The 27,052-nt window shown below is 35.8% G+C and overlaps 1 protein-coding gene across 11 annotated transcripts in view; it reads right to left on the bottom strand.

Annotated features, from left to right (window-relative positions):
• Positions 1–1,796: 1,796 nt before the first annotated feature.
• The window catches only part of MECOM (MDS1 and EVI1 complex locus), a 286,040-nt gene continuing 260,784 nt past the window's right edge, over positions 1,797–27,052 (bottom strand). For 6 of the 11 annotated variants that reach the window (XM_082393888.1, XM_082393884.1, XM_082393883.1 and 3 more), the window contains exons 9-16: positions 25,062–25,088; positions 18,806–18,972; positions 17,649–17,726; positions 14,002–14,171; positions 11,925–12,069; positions 8,287–8,523; positions 7,265–7,448; positions 1,797–3,360 (exon numbers count right to left, since the gene is read on the bottom strand). In XM_082393888.1, coding sequence (XP_082250014.1) covers positions 3,226–3,360; positions 7,265–7,448; positions 8,287–8,523; positions 11,925–12,069; positions 14,002–14,171; positions 17,649–17,726; positions 18,806–18,972; positions 25,062–25,088 — 1,143 coding nt within the window. In that variant the 3' untranslated portion in view covers positions 1,797–3,225. The remainder of the gene's footprint in view (positions 3,361–7,264; positions 7,449–8,286; positions 8,524–11,924; positions 12,070–14,001; positions 14,172–17,648; positions 17,727–18,805; positions 18,973–25,061; positions 25,089–27,052) is intronic. The other 5 variants (XM_082393886.1, XM_082393887.1, XM_082393885.1 and 2 more) reach the window with 2 other exon arrangements.

Raw genomic sequence — 27,052 nt, 5'->3', positions numbered from 1 at the left:
TTTTCCAAAAAAAGGTCCATATCCACTTTTATACACTCTAGAACAGATTTCTGTTATATTCTAAAAATTTCTTCTTAGCACAGTGTTTGTGTACGTGTGTATACACACACACACATTCTATTCTCTTATCACCATAAAAATTATGAAGCGCCTGCATGTGTAGAACTTTTGCCAAATATTTCTAAAAATGTATTTTGATTTTCAACATCCACAGAAACCCAGTGCAGTAGCAGGAGAAGCAGGTATTATTACCCTGGTTTCACAGATGAGATTCTGAAAGGTATGTGACTTGCCCGAGACCTCAAAGCCGCTAAAGTAATGGAGCCACAATTCAAACCCAGGCCTTTAGCTTCCAAATCCAATATTGTCTCTACCGCATCTCACGGCCTCCCCACAGGGCTGTGCGGTGGACTGCTGGAGAGATGAATGTAAAAGAAAGCAGAAATGTAAGGCTTGAAAGCCTCTTTGGAATTTGGAGGCACTAAGCATTAGCAAACTACTGAAATGTCATGCTCAGAGTCTAACAAGAATTCAGTAGCGACGGGAGTATTAGAATGGCTTCAGAATTTATAGGTATTTTCTTTAAAACAAAGGAAAATGCACAACACGTTCCCAGTCTCCACTTTCTCGAATGTGTTGTTCTTATATCTCAAACACTAGATTCTTCTTCTCGTCTGTATACACCAGATTTATAGCTTTAGTATATTTTCTCAGCACTTCCTGTGCACACTTTCTATTTAAAAAATCAATATTTATACCCCACATATTTAATTCTTATACTATTGACATTTAGAAAGGATGTGAGGAGGTTTCCCTGTATCTGGCATTTTGGCTAAGAATGAATAAATAAACAAACGGAGAAATTAGTCTGGATCTACTTCCACGTGTCATACTTATTTAATATGCAGACCTTGTTAAAACCTCTACAGCTGGCCAAGTTGAAATAACCATATTCTAAAACAGTTGGCATTATATTTAAGGTGCAAAAAATATTCATAATGGCTCTCCCACCAGAGAATTTATTGTATGGAAATACCACTCCTCACATTCCAACTCTGTGTGTACATATATGAACACACAGAAGCAATTATGTGCATAAAAATTAAAATACCATAGCTTACACTAGTGAAAAGCAGAAAACATAAATTTTCAACAAAATCTGAATGGTTAAAGACATCATAGTACATCAAACCTGATGGAATACGGAGCAACTGCTAAATGATTATTTTGAAGAATTTGTAGCAATATGCAGTTTTTGTGGGTTTTTTTGGTAGAGAAAGAAAACTCGAAATCAAATCTACCCTCTGATTCTAACCATGAAAATATGATATTTTGCATGTGGACAAAGACTTAAAATGATCATAGAAAAGTTAAAGGGTCCCCACCACTTTGGGAATCAATTAACAGTATTTGGGTAATTAAAAACAAAAATAAGAAACACAATGCCTTTTGGCAGGCACTAGGTAAAATCGAGAAGAAAAACTGTAGGTTGCTCTGTCCTAACTAAAACGGGTACTGCAGACATGGGGTGATCCCAAGGACCATGTAGTGTTGCACCTGAGCCCTGACTTTGTACCACATGGAGAAAGTCCAGAGCAATGAGTGGGAGATAGTCCTAGTCCCTCTGGGCCAAGGGCTATCCTTCATGTCATCTCAAAACTATACACACATGCTCTACATTCCATGTATCTATTAGGGCATCAAAGTCCCAGACAGCATATCTTTAAATCATTGGATCCCAAAGGGAAACCAAAATTGCATGAGAAGGGAAAATACCACACTGTGGGAAAAATAACCATTTTTGTAAGTCTTTATTTTTTAGTTGCTCCTCCCATAGTAATGCACTGAAAGGCATAACAGTTTATATTGTACAAAGCATTGGAAGAAAGTACCTCAACTTGCCGATTATTTCAAAATGAGATTACAAACAAAAAGAAAACAAATCTGGTTCCTCGATAAAGGGCAAAATAACTGAATACAGTCTGTTATTTACGTCTCTCTTTTAACATAAGGTCTGGAACACTTCATTTTACAAATAGGATTAACATGAACATAACAACGCACAAGCTTGCAGACAACCAGCGTAAAATATGGGGTACAGTTTTTAATCAGAAGAATCATGCTTTCATGAAAGAAATTATAATCGTTTATACAATTCAATCAATTTCAGTATTACAAAAACTAAGTTGCATCTATTCGTATTTAGCTCATTAAGAAGGAAAACAAAACAACAACAAAAAAAGGAATGTTAAGAAAAGCCAAACACCATTTGGCACTCCCATACACAGGTCGAGTCACCTTGGTCCTTGAAATTCAAAAAGGGGTGTGCCTCGGACGTCAGAAAGTAGTGGCTGACTGGAACAGTGCTATTTTAATCAACAAACAATAGTTTGCCAACAAATAAATACATGATACACGCAACACACACAAAAAATTAAACATTAAAAAACAGTGACATGATTGTCTAAAATTAAGATGTTATTACAAGGATTTGGCAAACCTTCTATTAGCGTAGTGGTACAGCGGTACTGGTGATGAACAGGTTACTTCACTGACTTAACCTCTTTGAGCATTGAACATCCATAGTTTACAATATACACATACCCTTGTTCCCTCGTTTTAAACAATGTACTTAAAGAAGGCAAAAGTTAATGGGAAAAAAATACTCCCTGTTATCAGTTTCTATAATAATCAAGTGTGCATTTCATCCAACTACTTCTGTCTTCGAAGGGTTAAATTACATAAAACTTTAACAAAGCAAGAAAATTAAATCTGTAATTAAAAGCAACTGTTCCCAATCATGTGTCAGGTGATCTTGTACAAAAAGGAATTCAGTTTCTATGGAGTGTTCATTCATATCAATGCTGCCATCTTAACTGCTCCTCTCACCCACCCACTCCCAGGGGCAAGGTGAACGGGAAGACGCTTTCTGCCCAGCAAGTTTTTCATTTTTATTGAATCATTTTAAGTCGCATTGATCCTCCAGAAGTCAGCAGCTGCCTTTGCTGTGCAAAACAAAATATCGAGAATAAATAGTTTCTTTTTCTTTCTTTCTTTCTTTCTTTTTTTTTTTTTTTTTAATCATTCAGTTTAAGGTCCCCAGACTTTACATGAGTGACCCTTCAGGTTTATAAGGCATTCTGCTCAGCAGTCTTTTAAATAGTCCTATGTGAAAGAGCCATGCTACCGTTGGACTTGGTCCCATTCTGGTCGACCTTGGGAATGTCATACGTGGCTTATGGACTGGATAGCACTGGATTCCGCCGCAGCCCTGGCCATACTGTGCCACACGTTGGAAGAATTGTGGGATGAAGAATGGAGGGACTCCTTGTCGGACAATGACAACATCATAGCATATGCCTGAGGTAAAAAGGAGAGACTTGGTAAATGGCATTTGAAAAACATCACTTTCCATTCGAAGGATATCTTTGGTGAATGTTACAAAGAGAAGGGACCCTGAGAAAGATCATCCCTCATGGGTGTGTTTGGAAGAGTGCGGGACATTTTCTTGTGTTATAACGACATGGAGTTACGGCTGGCCTTCATTGCCTCGGGGCCACAAAAGTGACACAGTCTGCAGAACAAAAAATTAATGACCCAACCTAGAATGACAACAGTGCCCCCATTAAAAAACAGAAGTCATACCCCTCCCCGACCTTAACTATAATAACCATCCATCCACTGTCTATGCACATGTTCAACTCACCCACAATATTACTGAATGCTTACAACTGAAACTGCAAATACAAATAAGAGACAGGCCTGCCTTGACAGCACTGTGGTCGAGAGGAAACAGTCCCACGGACTCCTGCACTGGATAATTGAGAGCACTGAAGGTGAAATGACTCGCCCAGAGTCACTCACCTAGAGGGGAGGAGGCATAAGTAAAACTTATTTCTGCCCAGCTTTGAATGCTTTGTCCATTTCCCCTCCACACTTGAAGTATTCAATGCTGACACTCAAAGACCTTGAAAGTTGAGGTAAATCAAGTCGGTTCTACCAAAAAATAAAACAAAACACAAGACCCAAGAAAGTTCTAACCCCTGTGCTCTAGTATCTGCCAGCATAAGGTGCACAGGGGTGCTCAAAGTCAAAGTCTAAATAACTGTTCAGAGAATCTCCCCATTTGCTGCCAAGTAAAATATTCAAATGAAATGTTTGGTCTTGACTTAGGAGTGAACTTTTCACTGTTGATTTGTTGGTCTCATCCACTGCTAAACTTGCTTGTCAAAATGCTGCTGAAGAGGAATCATTAAAGTCCTGCCAAAGACATTCCACCGTTGGTAAACAAAGACAAAATGCCTCTGTTGTTAAGCAGAATTTCATCTCTGGGAGTCGTGCTGAGACATGTGGCCGGTCTGTGGTTTCTTCCGTAATCATGACATTCAGTTAGAAAATCTGCTCTCGCAGACTGATTTTGATTTGCTGGGTGATTGCTCTCAATGTACACATTTGACTTTTATGTATGCTATTTGCCTTCTGGACCTCTACAAAATCCCAGCAGACATGTTACAAATATTTCTTAAGCATCTACTCTATGCCAGGCACTGTGCTATGTCCCAGGGAATCAAGGATAAATAACATAGAGTCTTTGTCCTTTGTAGGGTTTAAAGTGTGGGTGAAGTGAGCATTGAACTTTATTCCAATTACATACCCACATTTAGAGATCAAGATGAACACTATTCTGAAATGGTTTTAACAAAACTCATTCTTTCTTTTTTTTTTTAACTCATTCTGATATGTGGAAAAATAAAAGGGATTACAAGAAAAATTTTGAAATCCTGAGGTTTTTTTTTTTTTTTTAATTTATTTTTGCCTGCGTTGGGTCTTCATTGCGGTGCACGGGCTTTCTCCAGTTGTGGCAAGTGGGGTCTACTCTTCGTTGCGGTGCCTGGGCTTCTCATTGTGGCGGCTTCTCTTGTTGCGGAGCACGGGCTCTAGGCACGTGGGCTTCAGTAGCTGTGGCTGGCGGGCTTAGTTGCTCTGAGGCATGTGGGATCTTCCCAGACCAGGGCTTGAACCCGTGTCCTCTACATTGGCAGGAGGATTCTTAACCAGTGCGCCACCAGGGAAGACCCAAAATCCTGAGTTTTAATCCTGGCTTTTAACCTGCCTCTATTCAGCTAGCTGCGTGACCTTGGGCAAGTTGCTTAATCTTTCAAGGTTACTTCCCTCATATGAGATGTGGATAATAATAACAAAAACTTACCTCCAATGGTTGTGGAGGAACCACAAGCACTAACTTACATAAAGTGCTTAGCTTAGTGTCCCTCATGTAAACAGTACCTGTTATCATGAAACTAATTTTTGTAGGATAGGGTTTTTCAGGGAAAACTCCATACAGAAGGCAGCCACTGTTGTATTGGTCAACTATTTTGGATTCAATCACTATAAAAATCACAGAGTAAATATATGAGTTTTGAGTAAAGCATCTGAATCTATTCAGATTCTAGAAAATGATAAATATGGAATGTCTGCCTTTTGGTAATCAAAGGAAATAAACATTTTCATGCACAAGGATCAGTGCCGAGCACATAACTGACAGTTAATGACAACTGAATGAATGAATAAAGTCTCATGAAACAAAGTCAGTTTGCAAAAAGGCATGACCATCTTCAGATTGATATATATATGACATTATCAAGTAACAATAAAAATATGAGCTAAAATTGCAAAATGCAAGTACTTCTTGTGAAGGTAATTGTTAGCCCAGCTGGGCCAGGACTTTATATATCAAAATGCTGGTACTGAAATACATCATTTCCATTATCTTTAAGTTCCCAGGACCCTTTGCTTTCTATCACTGTGACAGTTTCAGGAATTTTCAGGTATTGTGCCTTATAATGTCATAATTTGGGGTGGAATAATTAAAAGAAATTTTAGAAAAAGAAAGAAAAGCTGGCTCCCCCACTTTCTCTGATCCACTAGCAAGGAAGAATGGGAAATCAAGAGTCAAAAAAATATACTGGCCACTTCTTACGGCTGTCTCCACGTGAAAATGAGATGTCTACTCTGGCTGGTTTACTTTTAATGTTAGAAAATGAAAAATTCATTTTTATCCTCATTCAATGATAGAGCAGGAAGGGATATTAGACATCTTCTCCACTCACTCCACTTTACAATGAGGAAATGGTACCCATAGTTGTGAAGTGATGTTCTCAAGTTTATGGAGCTAGGCAGCTCCAGAGTTGAGGGTGGGTGCTTTCACTTCAATTCAGAAAGAATATTTATGTTGCCTATTACCATATGTGATATCTTAAGACTTTTTATTGACTTTACTGATATTTTCAAATTTGTATTATCCCATTGGAATAATGTTTTCCCCACTTTAGTTGTGATATGACCACATTTGCTGTTAAGACCAGTGCAAAACATCTCATCCAAATAAGAAATTTCCAAATGTAGGAGTTAATATGGTCACATGGTTTGATATGTCAGGCCACCTCTAAAATGAACTCTGGATCAAACAATTAGACCAAAGTGACCAACAGATATAACAACAGAAAGTTTCTTTTTTCTTTCTTTAAAATGGTCCTGAATAAACAACCTGGTAGAGTGCAGATGTCAAGTAGAAAGGACTGACTTCCCTTTTTTGTGAAAAAAGAACCGAAGCTCTGTTCAGTGGTATTTATAGATCCTTAAATGGATTTATTTTGGTTACCATAGTGCTGATAGATTGCTATAGACCTCAGTGAACTTGGGTACCACTCATTCATTCATTCATTCATTCAATAAAAATCGATAGGGTTTATTTCCAGGTTTGCCATTAAGTTGCTACAGACTTTTGGCAATTCATTTCATCTCTGACCCTCTGTTTACTCCTAAATTCTATCATTAGATGACTTGTTTATTAATTATGTACAGTAAGAAACAAAAATAGAGGACAGAATTCACTTTCCAAAAATCTCAAAATGCAATTAGGTTGACAAAACTTATAGACACGAAGCATTAGAAAATAATTCTGAAGTAATATACAAATAGGTGCAAGCAAACATTATGGACCATCTATACATAGGTAAGGTAATTGCAAAGGAAAGAGAAGATTATTGGAGGTCAGGCTTTGACACAGAAATTTCTGTGCAGAATCCAGTCATATTAATTGCCGTAGGGGTTGACTATTTTGGATTCGGTCATAGACAAAGATTTGAACGTTTTGAGTAAAGCATCTGAGCCTGCTCAGATTCTAGAACATTGCAAAGAGTATCTGCCTTTGGTGTCAAAGGCACAATGTCATCAGGATGCTATACTGCAGGAAAGTATGTACCTGTGATTTGGACTTTCTGTGTAACGGCTGTTTAAGTTCCTCTGGCACATGGGAAGCACTGAAAGAAGACACCTCAGCTTCAGTATATTGATTATCTTCCATTTTCCTCATTTTGAGGCTATCTGTGAAGTGCCTTATATGATCTAGAGCAGAAAGTCCAGTTTTATATTCTTCCTCTTTATACCTAAAATGAACCAATGGGAAAGCACATAGGGTTTTTTTTTCTTTTTCAGTTTGATATCCAACCAAATCACTTTTCATTTGAGTCTATACACTTGTCAAACGTCATATTATATTTGCAGTAGAAAGTAGCCTGCATCAATTCTTGGGTTCTTTAAAAAGCTTACAAATATTCTATCTTATAAATATATTTCTTTTAAGATTTTTCATGACTAAAGCAAGAGTATATTTGAGATAAAGAATTAAAGTCAATGACATGGGAAGTCAGCAATGCCGTGGAGACAGAATTCATATGTTTATAATTTCCATTTAAAATAAAGCCAGTTACGATTATACTCGTTTGGCACCAATTATCCATATGAAAATATAATAAAATTCCCATCAATTTAACTATTGGGCTAATTTTTTCCATTTAAATATCTATCATCTATATAGGTTCCAAATATATCAAGTAAAGTGAAATCTATCTCAATAATATTTGAATAATAACACACCAGATAAATTGAATAAATTAGATTATGTTGAAATCTCTATTTTTCTTTGAGTAGAAATAGGTAGAGTCTAAATAAGTGATTGTGTACTTGTGTAGCTTTCATTTACCCTTCCTTCCTCAGGTTAATCAGAGTTCCACAAATACTGATGTATTTTTATGCTTGCGGATTATGTTGATGGCCACTTTGTTTCCATCTTTAGAAATTAATCCACTGTGTATGCCTTGCTAATTCAAGTGTAGTTTTTATAATTTATTGCTCGCAAATTGCTTATCACCTGGAATAGTGCACTAATGGAAGAACAGAGCAGCAGGAATTGTAACCCTACATGGATCTACTCTTGCTTCTCACCTCATTGGGGACGTCTTGCAACTCATCTCCAGGGTGCTGGTGTCTTCATAGTCATCCTCATGGTTTCCTTCATGTAAATTACTTGTCCCTGGTTCCTTTCCTGTTTTCCCAGTAATATCGTTGTCTTCGTCCTCCTCATCTAACAACACCTCGTCTTCCACCTCTTCATCATCCAGTAAGTCTGAATTTTGACTGGTCACCAAAGCCTTTTCATCTTTAAAGTGACTGCCATTCATTCTTTCAAAAGCATAAAAAAAGAAAGAGGTTCAATTACTGGTATCATTTTTAAACGTGCAGTTAGCTCTATGATCACGTCTTCCAAGCAACAATTTAATTTTCAACATTTCTAGAGCAAATTTTTTATTGTTTATGCTTTATGGCAACCATGGGAAAACAATGTAACCTCACAGATGAGAAAATGAAGAAAAAAAAAATTGTGTGATTATTCAGATTATAAATAGAGCCTCTGGTCGAACTGGGAAAACAATCTCAGTCTCCTATTTCTTATCAGGCCTTTGCTTGATAAATGACATTGTTATATATGATATAAAAAGCACACAAAGGTTTTCTCTAAGTAAAGTTACCTAATTACCATATAAGTATGCACCATTTAAAAGAATAGATTTCTGGAAAACTCATACCCCTGAGCAACATTGCCAAAGCTTCAATACACATGCTTCAAGTGAATCTAAGAGTTCAAAGAAAATGTTAAAGTGGCTGCCAAGGACTAACCAGTATTTGCTATTTCTAGGTGACATTGGTGGGTATATGGCACTTAAACACTCTACTGAGACTTGAAAGTGTTTGAGTGCTCATTTATTCGTACTTTGTTCAAATTATCCTGGATGATCTGAATGTAAAAAAATTCCTTGTTTCCCAGGATAACACTGGAGTGGGAAATGATATAAAAATGTAATTGTACAAATATCTTTTGAAGCTTACTTAGCAAGTGTGTATAACATAATGATGCAAAAGAAGACTATTATATTTAAAAAGCCATCTGTAACATTTTAGTCTGTGGTGGCAAGGATTACAATATGTGATTCAAAAGTTTAATTATAAAAAAAGCTTAATAACATAGAAGTCCCCGTTTAAAACGTTTGAGGGCATTTATGAAACCAGGATAAGCTTTTCAGGCTTTAAAGTAAACATTAAAATATGTGTAACTTGAATTTAAGTTTCATTGTAAGATTTTAAAGTTGAAACTGTTATAAAACAATTATAAATGTTTTGAATCTCTCCTCCTAACTTCCTCCTTTTAAAGATGTATGATCAGAGAAGTTAAGGCACTTGACCAAGTACAGAAAGCTTGTTAGAAATTAAATCATCCTAGGCATCCAGGTGTCCTGATTCCTGGGTCATTCAGAATCTTTCAATTTTGTCTTGCTCCTTTACCTATTTACTAATTCAGAAAACTTGCTGAGACTGCTAAATTATTGTTATAGTCATGTACAATTTTCACATTTAATGTAACTATTTTTCAGATTATGGAAAATCAGGTATCAGCGATAGATCCCCATCACTTTCCCACATTAAAAAAAATGAGTATAATTTAATACTTAGATTTCTCAGGGCAAAAAAATACATAAATAAAACAATTGGGGATGTGACAGATGCACACAGTAAAAATTCATTTGACCAGAAAAAGTCATATCATCATTAAGTTTTTTTATACAATCCGTCTCTTAACCTCTTTTATCAAAGAATGATGAAAACATGTTTTTCACAGACATAAATTATTAGTTTCCAGTTACACTGCCAACTTGCTAGCTTGAATGGATCGAAATTGTTGTTTTAAAGAAATGAAAGAAAAAGTAAAAGAACAAAAGAGTGCATGGATGAAAACCAAAAGTAACAAAGCCAACGTGATTAAGAAAACCTATTTGTTAATTATGCTTTCAAATGTGGCAATTTATGGGGGTTAAATTATTCATCAAAAGTAGTCTGATAGGAGTTGAGGGGAGAAAAGTTGGATGACTCAGTCTTCTTACTTCTACGCTGTTTAGACATGTTGAAGCCAGATGTTGCAGCTTTATGGTTCACAAATCTCCGGCTAAGGGCTCGAAATCTGAATAGGAGTCTCAGAACACAAATGGTGCTTTTTGTTCGCTATTTCTTATTTGTATCATGTAACTATCATTAACAAAATGTCAAAATTATCAAAAGATCATGACTGTCTTTCTTACTTGTCCTTAGTACTTTGTACTTCTGATATCTGCCTCACCTCTCTCTCTCTCTCTCTCTCTCTCTCTCTCGCTTGCTCTCTCACATACACACACACACACACACACACACACACACACACACACACACACACATGGGCGAGCAGAGGGAAAGACATCCAACTGCACAAAGTTATAGTTTTATCAGACTTCTGAGAGGCTGGGAAGAGTCATGCAATAGCAGATCTTCTCTCCTTGTTCCCTTAGAAACAATTTTATACAAGTTGAAGAACAGAGTGGTCATATATTTTTATGTTATCTTGGAAAATAATGTTTATTTGATACTTGCCTTAATGGAAAAAGTACCTAAAACAATTAACTTTGACTTTTAATAGCATCAAAAATAGAGAACACTAACAATAACACTTGCATGATAAAAAGTCATGGAACTTTCATTAATTTCCGGTTACATTAAAATGTACATTGCAGCATCCTAATTTAACAGGCCATTGGATAGTTATATTCAGAACAACATAGTTCTCAATGTCAGATACTTAATGGTAACTTATAGATAAGAAAAATTAAACCCAGTAGTTTGGGTAAAATAATGTTTCATTTACATCACATAAAATGTAAAATACTAGATAAGTATTCATTATCATTATCAGCAGCATTAAAAGTTTTTCTATATGAATTAAGCCATATGTGCTTGATGTTGATAATGACAAGAGCGAGCCAGTGCACCAGGTCATTGAAAACAAGGATGATTACACCCACTGAAACAAACATGCCAGAATTAAATGAGGATGCACCTGAGAGCATATAAGGAAGGGATAGAATCTTATTCCGAAGTCACAAACGGTTTCTAAAAAGATATTTGGATGACATTCAATAAGTATTTTATATGTAATTATCTACAGGTATGTATAAATATATACAGATAGATATACATACAGATATATATACAGTCATATAATATATATAGTCATATACTCTCTGTATACATTATATATCATATGATCTATAATAGTAAACACTGTTAGTCAGTGATTCAACTGAACCCCTGTGGTGGCTTTCCCTTCTAGTTGGAAAGTTTTGATCAAATATTCTAATCAGCTATCAAGAGAGGCAGAACAGAACGGTGGTAAAAGCCTGGGCTCTGGAACCACAGATCCCGGTTGAATCCCATTTATTACTTACGTGACCTTGGGCAAGTTATTTAACCTTCGATGTCTCCATTCCTTCACTGATAAAATTGTATAACAATAGTCGCCATCTCATAGGGTTATTAGGGTAATTAAGTTAACTAATAATATAAAGTGCTTAGAAGACCATTTGGTATTTAATCTGCACTAAATAAATACGAGCCATTGGTGGCAGGAGTAAAGTAGTGTCACAAGAGTGAGCACTGCAAATGTATTTGAAAACGTTCATTTGTGAAACCATCGACTTTAAAGAGGAAAAAACATGCTTTACCTCTCTTCTGTGTTCCTGGGAGACTGGCTGCTATGGTTGCTATTCCCGATGAAATTTCGAATTTCTGTGAAGTAAGCATCTTCCTTGTCATCGAGAATCGCACCTGTACTTTCCAGTTCAGAATGAGGCGACGATGTGGCCGTACCTGAGGGGAGAGAAAGCCTTTTGTGAAAAAGACTATTATCTATAGGGCAACTTATTTTGAATCCCATACCTTCTTCATTTGATCAGTGTTGTTTCCTAAAACAGGCTTTCTCGAATATTAATAATGACAACTTTAGGAGGTCAAGGTCTTCCCAATTTTACCACAGTGCCCATGCCAATGAGTAATGGGGACTATTTTGAACCATTGAAATAGTGAGATACAGTCACCCAAAGATGCCGTTTCTCCCACTAGCTTCCTCCTTTTCCCACTGTGACATGGGAACATTTTAATTTGTAGAATGAGAATATGGGGTGAGGCAAATTATAGAGAGGTCTTACATACATTCTTCAGAAGAAACTGTATACCTGGCTGCAGTCAATATGTATCTATTGCCCCTGTGCTAAAGTATGTTATCAAATAAAGACTGAACACGTGCTGGAAATACTGCATTTTGATTTGGTGGATTAAGCCGTGGGTAGACTCAGAACACACCAGTCGAGAGACAGTTGTGGTATAGTATTAAGAGGACAATATTGAGTCTGTGGATTACAGAATTATTGTCAGCCTCCTTACCTATAAAATTAGAATCAAAATACCTGTATCACAGATTGTTCTAAAGTTTCCATAAATTTACAAATTATAAACACTTTATAACATGTGGTCAAACTTTATACTAACATTTGCTTCATGCTGTTTAACGTGCCCACAAAATATCTACAGTTTAATAGTTCATCACAATAGTCTAGATGACAAAAACAAGAGGTTAGAACACCCCTCAGCTTAACGAAGTTATAACCTGGACCAAAAAACAAGTATTCAAATTTGACACATTATATCTTTAACTTATTTATTTTCTGAAATAATTTTGACTAGACAAATTATAGTGGTATACTGTAAGAAAGTGTAGCCACTTTTGTGTATTGGATTAGACTTCCGCCTCTAAAATCCGATATTTTTAAACCATGACCATTAGATTTTTGGCTTTAAGGGAAATGAACAGTATATAGTTCATTCAAAATCATAAACAATGTTCCTGTACAATAGAGGACGGATTAATAATAAAAAAAATTTCCTTCAGTAAAGATTACTACTTTGTATAAACCCAACTTTTCTCTGTTCTTAAAATCCTTTTCAGGAGCTGCATGCACAGCCCCTCTCCTCACTTCTAAGTCATTTCCTTAATTCTCTAGAAACAAATTATGACTACATAAGTTGGTTTCACACACATATGCCAGCTGCTAAACATTCGTTAATGGTTTATTATCTAAGTATTAGAAGCCAAAGGCAAGAAAACCTACCATGTCTTCTGCTAACTATGTGCTGGTACATCTGGGTTAAGGGAAGGCTCGTTTTTTGCCACTTTTAACTTAATTCTACATTGGAATTTGTGACCAAAACCACACAGCACTATCATTTGCTACGGGCTACTCTGATCATGTTGACAGTCTTCTATCACTCATCTCTAAGCAAGGTCCCCTGGAGAGGTCCTCTGAACTGCAGGCCTTCTGCAAAAGCAGCCATGGTTTCTAGGTTAATACTCAGAGCGTGGTATTCTGGGGCTCCACCGTGGTCATCCTGCCAGGCTGGGGGCCACATTCTGTGCCAATAGATGGAAAGATTGTTCTCTGCAATTTAGGAAATCTTGGTTCATCAGTCTCCGGTGAGTTCGGGTCATGGTTCTCTTTGCTTGAGATTGCCCACTGAGATGAATCCAGGAGAAAATAAAATCATCCAAATAAAGCTCTGAGTTGTATATTATTCAACGGTCACATCATTCACTTCATTCAAAAATCTCAAGGGAAACGTGCTGCAAATTTGCACAACAGGATCTGATTCTCGTGTCAAAGTGGAACGAAAGAATGATCACAGCTGTCTTTTAAAATAAGAAAAATAAGCTACCGTCTCCTCCTCAAAACACAATTGATGACCTACCAGACATGTTCCCATTCTCGTGCTTCTTTAGGTGTCTGTCTAAGTTGGTTTGTTGACCAAAACACCTATCACATAAGTGACACTTAAAGGGCTTCTCCTTATTGTGGATGTTGCGAACATGCCGCTGCAGGTTAGAAGATATGCTGAATGACCTGTCACAGTACTTGCATCTGAAGAACAAACACAGAACAAATATTCGCAAGCAAATCAAAAGATATTTCTCAAGACAAGCAAACCAGATCTCCAAAATTATCACCCATAAAACAGCACTGTAGAGAAGATTACTATCCACACAGCCAAAATTTCAATTCCAATAAATAGACTTTGATTGCGTTAAAGATTTTCATGACTTCGTAAAAAACCATAATAAAATCACAAGTTTATGAAGGTAATCAGTTCTAATATTTCAAGTAAAGCTCACGAAATTAAAAATATTAAGAAATAGTAGTTTTGTTTTATCTTCTGCTTAGGACAATACAATTAAATCTTCTGTAAACAAACATGAAACAGATTCACATATTCTTCAAATAAAGTAAAAAGGTCATTTTTTAATTCAAAACTTCTGAGCCTGATTAAGTAATTTCTTAGTAAATTCACTTTCTCAATTGCTAATCCTGAAGGAGAAATGCTGTTATCTTCTCCAAAATAACAATAAAGATTCCAAACTCTTAAAACTGGGGCAATGTAATAGTTTACTCTGATACCAAAGAGGCTGATTTTCATAATCTATAGTTATTAGGAGCCCCCAAAGCCTTTATTGTGTTAACGTTTAAACCGTCACAAAAGAAAGAGTACCACTAAATTCTCCTTTTCAGATAAAAACACAAGGTCTTTGCTAACCCCCTCTCTCTGGATTCCCCCCAGTTTTCCACTTTTATTTTTCCTAGAGTCTGTGGTAGTTCTGAACCAGGCCAGTTTTTTCAGGAAAGCACATATTATTGCCTGGCTAATTGGTTTCTGCCTTCCATGATATTTATGATAAAAAATCATAAATTACTGAAGTTCTCCTTCAGTCACAAAATAAAAATGTAACCTCCCACCCTCTCCCCTTCCCACCAGCTCTTATGGTGAGGAAGAAAAGTGATAACTGACAAGATTTTCTCCTCTGGCATTTTAAAGAGTGCATTGTCTGTTTATATGATTTTTTTGTACGCGTGTTGCGTAAAAGGAAAAATCAACTTTCTCTAGATGACTTTCAAGTGAAAATTTCTAACTTAGCAGCCAAAAAATCCGAAACTCATTCTTCCGTGTGTGAAGGGCCCTTCTCCCACTTCTGAATGCAGACTCAGCAGTTCGAGGGACTCGACATCAGAAACTACCCCACTCCATTCAAAGTGTTTGGGCTTTATGGCTGTCTCTACATGATGCCAGATGTCTAGTTAGTTCAGCGGGGAAATAAACCTGTTAAACTAGTTACTTTGTCATAGTATCAGTAAACCAACTCAAGGGCTGATTTAATTTCCCTCCTAAAAAACCATTCTGGCATCATGAGGTTCCTCAAATTTAAATTAATAATATTAATTTTAAAATGGGTAAAATCCCACATTGATAGTAGTTGTAATATTTAAGCTTCTGCTTTTGAAAAAATATATATATGGACTCTTGGCTTTCTTTGAACTTCCAAGGCCCACTGCAATGAGAACCATGGTACAGTTAGCACAGTTGTGTTGTCCTAAGCAGAATAACCTAGGAAACACTGATAGAGAAAACTTACACTCCCATCAAACTTTTTAGAAAAATTTTCACTCAAAATATTTTCTGCACAAATCATGAGGAAGAGAGATTTTGTCTTTGACATGCTTCCAACTGTCTGCTTATAGGGACAGAGGCTGTAAATCCCATAAATAGCATCCACTCTAGTATAATCAGTCAATAAGGAAGTTTTAACCAAAAACCATCTGTTACTTTGTATCTTTCCTCTGCTAATATCTTGGCCAAATGTCTGAGTGCTCCTAAATAATAATCATTCCATTCTATTCCAGTAAATTAGTTGGTGGTCAAGAAACAGCTCAATTCAGAGCCTAAGTTTCAGAAATTCTAAAGAGGAGTACATAACACACTCATGAGCATACACGATTAAGCCTTCCTGGTTACTGGATGTAAACACAGGGGTCAAGGGAGCCTTTCAGATCATGGTATGAGACTAAAAACGCTGACTTGAGAGTTCCAGACCTGGGTTTTAATTTTGGGTCTATTAATACCAGACTTTACAGAAGGCAATTAGCATCTGTGGATCTAATTTTTTTCACTGGTAAAACAGAAGAGCTGGACAAATAACTGTTTAAGGTCTTCAGCTATGAAAAATTCTGGTTTGTGTTTTTAAAAATATACGTACAATAATAGCACCATTTACAGGGTAGAATGAAACCACTGAATTCAGGTACAAAAAAAGAGTAAAATGAGCATGGTGTCATAGTTGCATACCAGACCCTTGGCCATAACAAAATGTAAGTGTGGAAATCTTTCCTCCACTTAAGCAGAATTCCTTGGATATGACATTTTCTCAAAAAAGGGAAATTATCTAACACTTCCCATTTTTATATCTCTCTGAGACCTACTATATCAAGCACATTCTATCACATATAAAGTCACTTATAAATATTACTTATGATTAGTGATTTACAAAACATGTAGGAAAGCAAAGAATTTAAGAAAATACTTTATTGTTTTCTGAGTTTAAGTCCCTCCAGTTTTCTCCTAAAATTTCTCCTAAAATTTGAACAATCCTCAGATGAACATTGGTCTGCCCATTTTCTTATCCTCGTATGTAAAAAAGTCTTTGAAAGCTGAGAATTTATTTATTTTAATGACAAAAGCATTCAGACAAAAATAATTTTACACATATGCAATGCATAAGAATTTCAAAGCAGAATGAAATTACGATATTACTTAAGATAAATAACATTCATTCTTTGAAGAAATATTCATGAGTACCTAATACTGTGTGCAAGGCATTACACATTCAACAATGTAGGTGATATTTTAAAACTGGAATGGAGAATGGCGGTTAGTTTCATTTGTTAGTAAACAATAATATTAAAATTAAACACAGGTGCCATGTGTCATATGGCTGATTTGACACTTAAGAGAATAAGCTAAGAAGCACTTGAGAAATTGTTGACAGAATTGCTCCCTTCCTATAATATATTCTATTTTATCTGTTCTACCCCTACCTCCCTTTTCTTCCTCCTCTCAAGGTTTAAAATTTATCCTTTAAACCTCCTAATGGGACCTGTAGACATTGACTTAGCTGTACTGGGAAAACAAAGATATATCCGGGTTGTTAATTCCTAGCAGAGATTTAAGGCTTGGAAGAGGGAGGCTGCAAGATTATGATTATTGCCCATTAAAATGGCATGAATCACTGAGGAGAGACAGCACTTAATTTTAAAAATGGCTAACTGTTCTTAAACGCTTATTCTATACTAGACACTGCTAGAACTTTTAAACTGAGATATAAGAAGACGATTCAAGAAATTAGGACTTTTCTAAATTCTAACCCCAGCCATTAGTTAATTCTTCTTTGACTCAAAATTGAACAGACATACATTCAGACATTTACAAAAATAGCCTCTTTTAAAATTGTGGCAATGAGCCCACTTTATTACAATATTTATCAAGATATTTAGTAAAAATCATTGTCAAACCTGTAAGGCTGCTCTCCTGTGTGGGTTCTCAAGTGCCGTGTTAGGTTCGCAGATCTTGGAAAAATCTTGCCACAGTATCTATTATGAAAAGATGTTTATAAGAGAAAGTCAGCACAATTGACTGTATTTCACTCAAGCTGCATAGAAGCCAGATGCTTATTCCTGAATTAATTAATCTTGCATGGAACTCACATGTCTTTGGTATTTAAAATTTGCAACCAAGCCATTCTACAGATATAAATAACTCTACAAATAAAGACTGCATTATGAGATCCGGTTGAATTTGCTCATGCATAAGCAAGCAGTTTATGAAAACAGACTTGAGTTTTGATGACCCCCATGCTCCTCTTTTATTAACTCTGTATCTTTACACTCACAAAACTGAACCAGACAAGGGGATAAAAAAATGACAAGAGCCTGTGATTCTGGGTTGATGTAAACAGATTTCAAATGTTTCAACTCATTTTACATGTTAGGCACAGTGACAGCTCTCTGTACATTGAGTGGTATCAGATCAGACAAGATTCTAAGACCTCATCCATCAAGGTATGTTCCTATAAAAGCTTTTCTGGAAAGAAAGTGACACATTTTCCAAACAGCAGATAAATTGATATGCCTGAGTCAGATGCCACAAATTTCTGAAGACAATTCAGAAATTGTAAGTATGATTTATTAAAAAAGAAAACAGGAACCAGAAAAGAGCTTTACTGTACTACTGATGAGTAACAAGAAACTTATTAACTAGTTTTCTTCACTTATCGACCTTATTTGTCCTTCATTAATAGCCTTATTCTTCAATGCCATGACGATTAATAAATATATGCTTGAGGACAGTAGTATTATACCTTTGGATGAAAATAATTAACTGTGAAAGAAAATTCATAAATATCAAAGTGAAACAAGTAGATAGCATTTGGATCATTTCCAACCTCATTTATCACAACCAAATGGCCTGTGTTAAAATTTTCATTTAATAATAATTTTTTAAACCACTATTTTTACATCTCACTAAATAAAGAGTACTTTGAAGTGCTTGAGATCTATCATGGTTGCTATTAATCATCCAATCAAGAATAATTTCCAAAACAAACAGCAGGCCCTTTTGAAATCAGAGGGGAGATTTTTGGAAAGCAGGCCATGATTAACTTTGCAGTTACCTGCAGGTATAGCGTTCCTTTCCTTTCCGCAGGAGGTTCTCTGGCAGGGCGTTGGGAGGAGCTCTGAAGTTGAACATGGAGGGAACCGACTGTAGAAGTTCACTGGCCTCAGGTTTCAGGGCACTGAAGCTCTCCAGCTTCTCCGCCATGTTTTCAATAGCTGACATCTGAAAAGCAAAAGCACAAGACCATGAAGGATGGGGCAGACATCCTTCTTTCTGTAATCATCTCTAGCAAACCAAGAACTGATTAATAAGAGGGAAGCATCAAATCTGCTGAATGCAAGGGGCTGTAGAAAGAGATTGTAGTGTCCCAATATTAAACAAATGAGAGAATTCATTGATTTTAAAGATAACAAAGGTAGAATCAAGCTTACAAAGTGCCAAGTGAACTTTACCATAAGCCCTTAGTTAGACCATTTTGTAATAATTTGATATACAATTGAGCAATGAAATACATGAGAGAGAATAAAACCGTTAGATTTTTTATTAAATTAAGAGACAGCATTAGTATCATGCTATCAACATTCACCAGGCCCACCCACCTGTGAATGACTGCAGGAAGGAAGAAATTAACACATCCCCTCCAGAGGCTGACTGGAACCAGGAAATGTTTGACTTTACTCCCTCCCTTTTTAGTAGAAAAGACGCTTGAGTCTAACTCTGGCAAGATGGTTCTTTGGGACACAAGTCCACCATCTTCTCGGTCTGTGAGATTTCCGAATAATCAGTAAAAAAATAGTAAACTGGAAATTATAGCAAGAGATCCTGTATGCCTTGTCTAGGTAATAAAAACCATAGGAGGTAGGGAGTCCCATGAAAAGAACTCACAGCATGAAAAACATCAGGTGTGCCAAAGTTATAGCTTTAGCCAGAGGTATGTAATGCAGAAAGAAAAAATTAAATGTGTAAGCAGTGCTTTATGTTAAATTAATATCTGGATATACTAGATTTTTAAGTGGGATTATGTATAAAGAATTTTGGTGAAATATTCATTTGTCCTGGACAAAGATTAAGTTGAAATGACAGTTCATGATATATTATCATAACTTCACATAACCTGGCATGGGCATTGTAAGTATAACCAAACTCTTAGAGCAGTATTCTTGAAGAAAAACTATGCTGCCTGGTTCTTCCCCTCAAATAACCTAATTTATTTTGCTTATAATCTTCAAGTTTTTGTCTACCTGCACACACATTCGACAGAGTCATAAACAGAGGGTGGCATTTACTTTCAAAGGCAGCTTGATCCTCACTGTCTATAGTTAGACAGACTCTCTCACCTTTCCTTCAACCCTCCCAAAATGTTGTTTCTCCCATGCTCACATTTTATTTGGAAGCTGCTTACTACTGAATTTTTAAGAAGAAAAAGCAAACTCTCAGGCCATCTTGTAAAATCAACTCACCCATTGTTTATTTGGTTCTCAGGGCACTATGCCACTGGAGAACTCACAAAGCTGTTTAAAAGGTGTTTGCATTGTGTACACACTTTGTATGTTTCTCAGAAGGCTGGGGCGGTAGACCAGAAGACTCCATGCAAGGATTAAAAATGTTAACAACTATACATTCAAGCAACTGATCAGCCCAAGAAAAAGATTCTTTTGCTGATAAGATGGTAAGACAGAGTTGGAGGTCTAATTTATTATGAGCTCAGGTTAAAAATAAAAGGCAACATTTCATACTCAAAAAGAAAATTAACAAAATGTATACTCCGCGGACACACAGCTGGACAGAATACCACTGACTTCTTAAACTGGAGCAAAATCTTAACCGAATGGCTTAAACATGATTCTCTTCTTACAAAGGGAATATTGTATGCTTGATTCTTCAAATGACTATTCATGTTGTAGTTAGCTTTCTTTCTTTTCCCTTTATCCTGGAGCCTGCCCTCTCATTTCATGCCCGGACTCCTAATGCTAGCTACAAATTGCAATGTACAGGGTACCACTGCCAATTTGCCAAATGTCTTTCATCAAACACGGTGCAAAAAAAATCTCAGAGGAAAGTCAAGATACATTTACTTGTCAGACGACAAATGTGAACGCACTGGGAGGCGGCAGGGGCTATAAGCTCAGGGGTTTGATTCATAATCACTCAGCTGCTAAAACATTCTCCACAGATGCAAGCGGACAGCACATTTGTCACTATGAAGGATTTTGACACATACTGATCACAGGGCAGAGATATAAAATGATGTTGCTGCTCATAGAGGTTGGAGGAAACTCTGTCCCCGCTGAATATGGTCATTACCCCCCTCTAACCAGAGCATTAGCATTTTTCATATTACTTTGGATTTTATTTATTAAAAATCAATCCAGAAATATTTTATGATACTATTTTATTTGCATTTATTCCTTCTAATTGTTCCTTGCAGAAAATCATTTTGATATTCCACCCTCCATGGAATAAATTGTCTGAGTGAAAAATGACCTCTGGCCTTCAAGCTGATTAGCAGTAACAAGCAGGGGTAAGGGGCATGATCGCATATATTTTTTGGGAAAAATAGTAAGTGCATGGGTGATGATTATAAATGTTTTATTTATGTACATTTAATATTTGAGTAAAGTTTCATTATCTAGTGGTTTTAAATCATTTGAGTGTCCGCCCTGCCGACACACTCAGATTCCTGGGGCAATACATCTTGTAGAAACACTTTCCTTTTATATGGAAAATAGCTTACTCATGACTATCATTATTCTCGGCTTTCATCTCCAGCATATATAAACTACAAGTCCTTCAAGTTATTTAAGAGCAATTGGCTGTTGAGAAATGTGTCTTGCTTTAGTAGCTGCTAATAGCTCCTTTTAAAGGAAGATCACTGTGATTACTTTACCTCAAACTGTTTCAATTTGGGAAAAGCATTAAGAAATAACAAAATATAGTATGGACTTGATGACTTAATAACAACATTCTTAAAGATAATAAGAAAAAGAATAGGGGTTACCCAAGCGCCTCTCTTATAAACCACCCCCCACCTTTGGCTTGGGGTGTCAAATGAAAAGAGGATTAAGTCAGAGTGGGGAAGAGGGAGAGAAGAAAGGTGGGAAGTGAGCTGAGGGTAGCTATTAACACCACACATGCAGACACACACCCCCTCTCCACTTTCTTTCCAGCTAGCAACCACCAGAACAACATAAAAGCCATCACTGAATCCTTCCTCTCATCTTCCAAAGATTTGCTCTCATAGCACTTGACATCAGCTGAAAAGAGTAAGTTTCTCCATTAGGACAGATAGAAGTGACTTAGATTGACATATAGACACTACTATGTATAAAATAGATTAATAAGAACCTACTGTATAGCACAGGGAACTCTACTCAATACTCTGTAATGACCTATATGGGAAAAGAATCTGAAAAAGAGTGGATATATGTATATGTATAACTGATTCACTTTGCTGTACACCTGAAACTAATACAGCATTATAAATCAACTAGACTCCAATAAAAATTAATTTTTATAAAAAGTGACTTAGACGTCTGCTAGTTGGGGTAGTTTAGGCATTCTGTGACCAACAATCAGCCCTGGTCCGTATCTTGGATTAAGGTGTCGGATTAAGATGAGTTTTATCTAATGTATGGGTCCAAACCTCAACTTTCTCTAGCTATCTGGGCTGACTCATGTGATACTCCTCTTGGAATAACATGCATTTTGTAGAAGTGGTAAGTTTTGACATTCATTTTAAAGTCTGACTTGGTATTTTAAAAATCAAGATGAATTGGGATAAATGAAACAGAATCTAGCTAGATATACTTTTCAACTGTGAAGAAACCAATGAAGGGGGAACAATGTGTACTACAATGAAGAGGACATTTGCTGAGAATGGGGGAAAAAAGGAGGAAAAAGTCACATCATATATTTTAAAAACGTATTGCCCTCTGTCCTATTAATGTCATAGGCTAATCTCCGATCACTAAATGACAGTTTTTTTCCTATGGAACAGTAATTTTTATTTACATATATTATAGTTGTTGATGGTATCTGCAGCCAGATGTCTGGAAAAGGAAGTCATTTCACCCCCTTCCACTCCCCAAGGGGCTATTAACTTTATACTGACGCAAACTAATATTTAGACACAATTCCCTAGCTCCTACCAAAAAATGTAGCTATCTCTCTCGTCAAATAAAGTTAGTATTTGTAAAAACATTTCAGCAGGCAAGATATCATCAACTGGGTCTGAAGCACTTAGCTTAACATTTTTTATCTGGCAGCCAATAATTGATGACATAAAGAAGTTTCTCATTAAAACTATTAAAGTGACAATCTGATTATACAAAGTGATATGTCCAATGGCACCATGAATTATGTGACCTAATGTTTCACAAATTAGATTACACATGGCTTTATCATAAAATAACTAACTTTTCATAAATAACTTATGATGGGAAAGTTTGTAGATTTGGTAGTTTTCTATATTTATTCACTTGATAATCTAGAGAAATCTTAAAATCATGGCCATTTGGGGGAGAAATACATATTCATATTTTATGGTTGTCTCATTCCATATATCACATTCTGCAGTCATGATTATAAAATTATAGGGTTTTGTAACCACTAAAAATTATAAACTTTAATATTTTACTACTTTCCACTAATATCTATATTTTATAGTACAAATATAAATTATTGCTTTGAAAAACCTATGATTCAAAGAATGGGAGTGTTTCCAAAGCATTGCAATGGCAGTTGCTATACCATTGCACTGTCAGGAAAGGGTGTCTAACTTAAAATCTGAACTGGCTTTGTAAGTTGGTAGAAGCACTGGCCATTTGTGTGGGAGACAGCACCTTATGCTTGAAGCACCTAACAGCAAAGCTACTAGCAAGTAATACTCTACATTAGAAATAATGAGGACAATGACATACGATATTCTGGACAGACCTTTGCCAGGAGAGGCAGACAAGAAACACTGAAAATATAAGCCAGGATAATGAAACAACAACGCTGTCTACTGCACAACTTTGCCTAATAAGGAAGTTTCTGTCTCTCTACTCTTATACTTTTGAAATAAATGAACTTAATCCTTAAAAGTTGATAGGATGAGAAAAATCACAATTCATCACATATTCCACAGAAGAAACAAAATAGAAGAACTTCTGGTAAAGGAAAACTAACATCAGATAGAGGAAATAGGTAACTGCCAAAGTGCTCTAACTTAAAATAATTTATGTAAAGGAAAATTTAACTACATTCCGAGATTCTACCCATACTTCAGAATCAGTATAATTTTGACTGAAGAGGAGAATGAAGGAGTAAAAGCACATACACTTAGAGGAGATTTTGTAATATATGTTATTTACATATACTTCCATTGACTCAAGGTTTATTTGGTAGTGAAAACTAAATAAATAGTATTCTTTGTATCTTGAATAAAAAATAAAGTTTTCCCCTACTGATGTCAACCTTACAACTGACTGTATCTGGAAACGTTAATTGAAGGTTGAGGGGGAGGGATAAATTGGGAGATTGGGACTGACATATACACAGTACTATATATAAAATAGATAACTAATAAGAACCTACTGTATAGCACAGGGAACTCTACTCAATATTCTGTAATGGCCTATATGGGAAAAGAATCTTTAAAAAGCATGGATATATGTATATGTATAACTGATTCACTTTGCTGTACACTTGAAACTAACACAACATTGTAAATCAACTATACTCCAATAAAAATTTTAAAAACTTTAAAAAAAAAAAAGAAACTTGAGGAAATGGACCCAATGCTAAAGGATACATTCACTAGTTAGATAAAGATTTTTAAACATTTAGTCTTATGACTCCACATAGTCAGAACCAAGTTCTGCCCCGGGTTATATGAATGTGAATTCCAATGTCATCTTGTGTCTACACATAAGTTCAGGTTTTATCCTTTTGAAGGCGTTATCATAAGCATCTTTAACATGCTGGTCAGGCTCCCCCAAATAATGGTTGTTTCCACTTAGTGACCCATCTCGAAGTCCCTTTTAACAACATGCTCCCAAGTGCCCAGAAAGAGTTCTACATCAAGGTATAATTACATGGAATGGGTCAGATTTAGAGAATAAACTTCTTTCTGTAAACAATTTATAGCACACTAAATGCCCAATTATAACTGAAAGCATTCTGCAGCTTGACAAAGCTGGAAATCTATCTGCTAAAGCCATATCATTTTATGGAAAGGGCTCAGAATTCTTTGTCTGTATGGCAATTTATAAGTTGTTTTCCTTTTAATTCTACATTATTTTAGTCAAAAATATAAGTAGGAAACTTACCCAGGTTCTCTGATCAGGCAGTTGGAACTGGGAGCAAAATTGAAACAAAAAACAAAAAATTACTTCTGTATCAGTATCTTTATTGCAATCTATCCTTTGAGAAATTAACATTTATACTACGTAATTTTTGCTTATCATGTAACTATATCTTGAGTAAAAGCTTTGGAAATGAAAATTAATAATTTTATAACACTGCTCAGTTTCCTCTATTTACCTAAATTAAATTTTAGAATCATGGTTATAAACCAGAATGTGCTTTTTTCCAAGAAAGCTAAACACTACTTACTATCAAATCTTAAATAGCAAAGTAGATACTTCCTTTTTAGTTTCTACTCACTGAAAAACAAGATTCCTAAATTTTACTTTAATAACTAAAAATTAAGCAATTTCCTGCAAAAGAGATACAGTCTCTTGCATTTTTACAATGTTAGTAACAAAGAAAATAAGATATTTACTCAAATGTGAATCACTGAGTAACAAAAAGGTAATGTCCTTGGAAATAAACTGCTTGACTTCTACTAGGATGGGACTGAGGCCATCAGTAGCCCAAACACCGGAGGATATTAATGAAAAGAACTACAAATGTTGAGTTATTTATGACAATTTATGACAAGAATCAATGGAGAAAACTTCAGTGAGTTAGAAGCTCTCTCAGAAAACACAGATGTTACATCTTTAAAAATATCATTTTGGTTGCTTAAAGGGGATATATCTTGCTTTCTTAGATTATGGTATCTTTAATAAGGAAGATGCACAGTTTTTAATGATGAAAGGTTTATCACAGAAGAAATCTAACACAAGAAACACTTGTTGAAAGCAAGAAAGAAGATGAAAGGCAAAAGACTTAAGTGATTTTCACACCCATATATAAATGATAACTTGGGAAACAGTAGCAAGTAGACATTTTAAAGGAAGAAAATTCAAAAAACGAATGCATAAAGGACAGAAATGGAAGTAAAATAGAGTCTCTGTTGCAGTTCAACACAAAGCCAAACATCTGAAAATGAAATATATAAATAACCAAAAATAATATTTAAAGTATAGGAAAATCAAACAAAGGAATAATAGCCAGTTTTATAATAGTATAATTGCCAAGTGATATCTATGGCAATTCAAATGAGCTATCAAAGTGAATGCAAAGTACCCAAAATGCAAAGTACCCAATGAAATGGACATTCCAAAGATCACATGGCAATATCATTTCCTCCCTCTCACCTCCTGTGGCTGCCATCTTCTTTTCAAAATTATAATCTGAGACTCCACAAGTAATTTTCAACCACATTTTCAGGAAGAACCTCTATAGTGTTTATTTCACCCTTATATTAAACTAACTTATCTATAAGAGAAAAATAGAACGCTAAATAGTCCTCCAGTGGCCCGACAGAGCAAACATACTTCTTTAAGAACTGAACTGAGAGGAATTTAGATCCTAAGAATGATAAAACCAGCATTTACCTTTTGATTTTGATGTATGTGTTCCTATATGTTTGGGGTATTTTTGACAAGGATTTGAAAAATATACATTATTCCAAAAGGCAGTAAGATGGCCTAATAATCGTTCAATAACATTTAATAAATATCCACTGAGGTGTTCGACTTTCATTGATTAGGCACTGTGCACTGGGGAAGGAGGAGGGCAGAATACGAAGACATACAAAAAATTGTAAAATCAGGCTTGCCCAGAGAATACCACTGCCAAGCATTTACATATCTATTTATAGGTTTTCCCTGAAGCATCAAGAACATGTGGTCTCCTCTTTATTATTATAATAACACTGAGAAGTAGATAGGGTAGGTATTATTCTCATTCTGAAGATGAAGATACAGAAGGCCCAGAGGGACCATGTGATTTGCTCCGATATACTTTAAATGAAAAATGAAGCAGCGAATGGTCTTAACCAAGCACTTATCTAGCTACAAAATCATGGCAAGCCCTGGGAGCAGAGGCAAGTCCTTCCATTTTGGTTTCTTGCTCTGTGCCACCCTGATTG

This window comes from Balaenoptera borealis, assembly GCF_965194805.1.
Source record: "Balaenoptera borealis genome assembly, chromosome: 5".
NCBI lineage: Eukaryota > Metazoa > Chordata > Mammalia > Artiodactyla > Balaenopteridae > Balaenoptera > Balaenoptera borealis.
The sequence above is the reverse complement of the archived record's forward strand: the minus strand, read 5'-3'. Positions and strand labels throughout refer to the sequence as shown.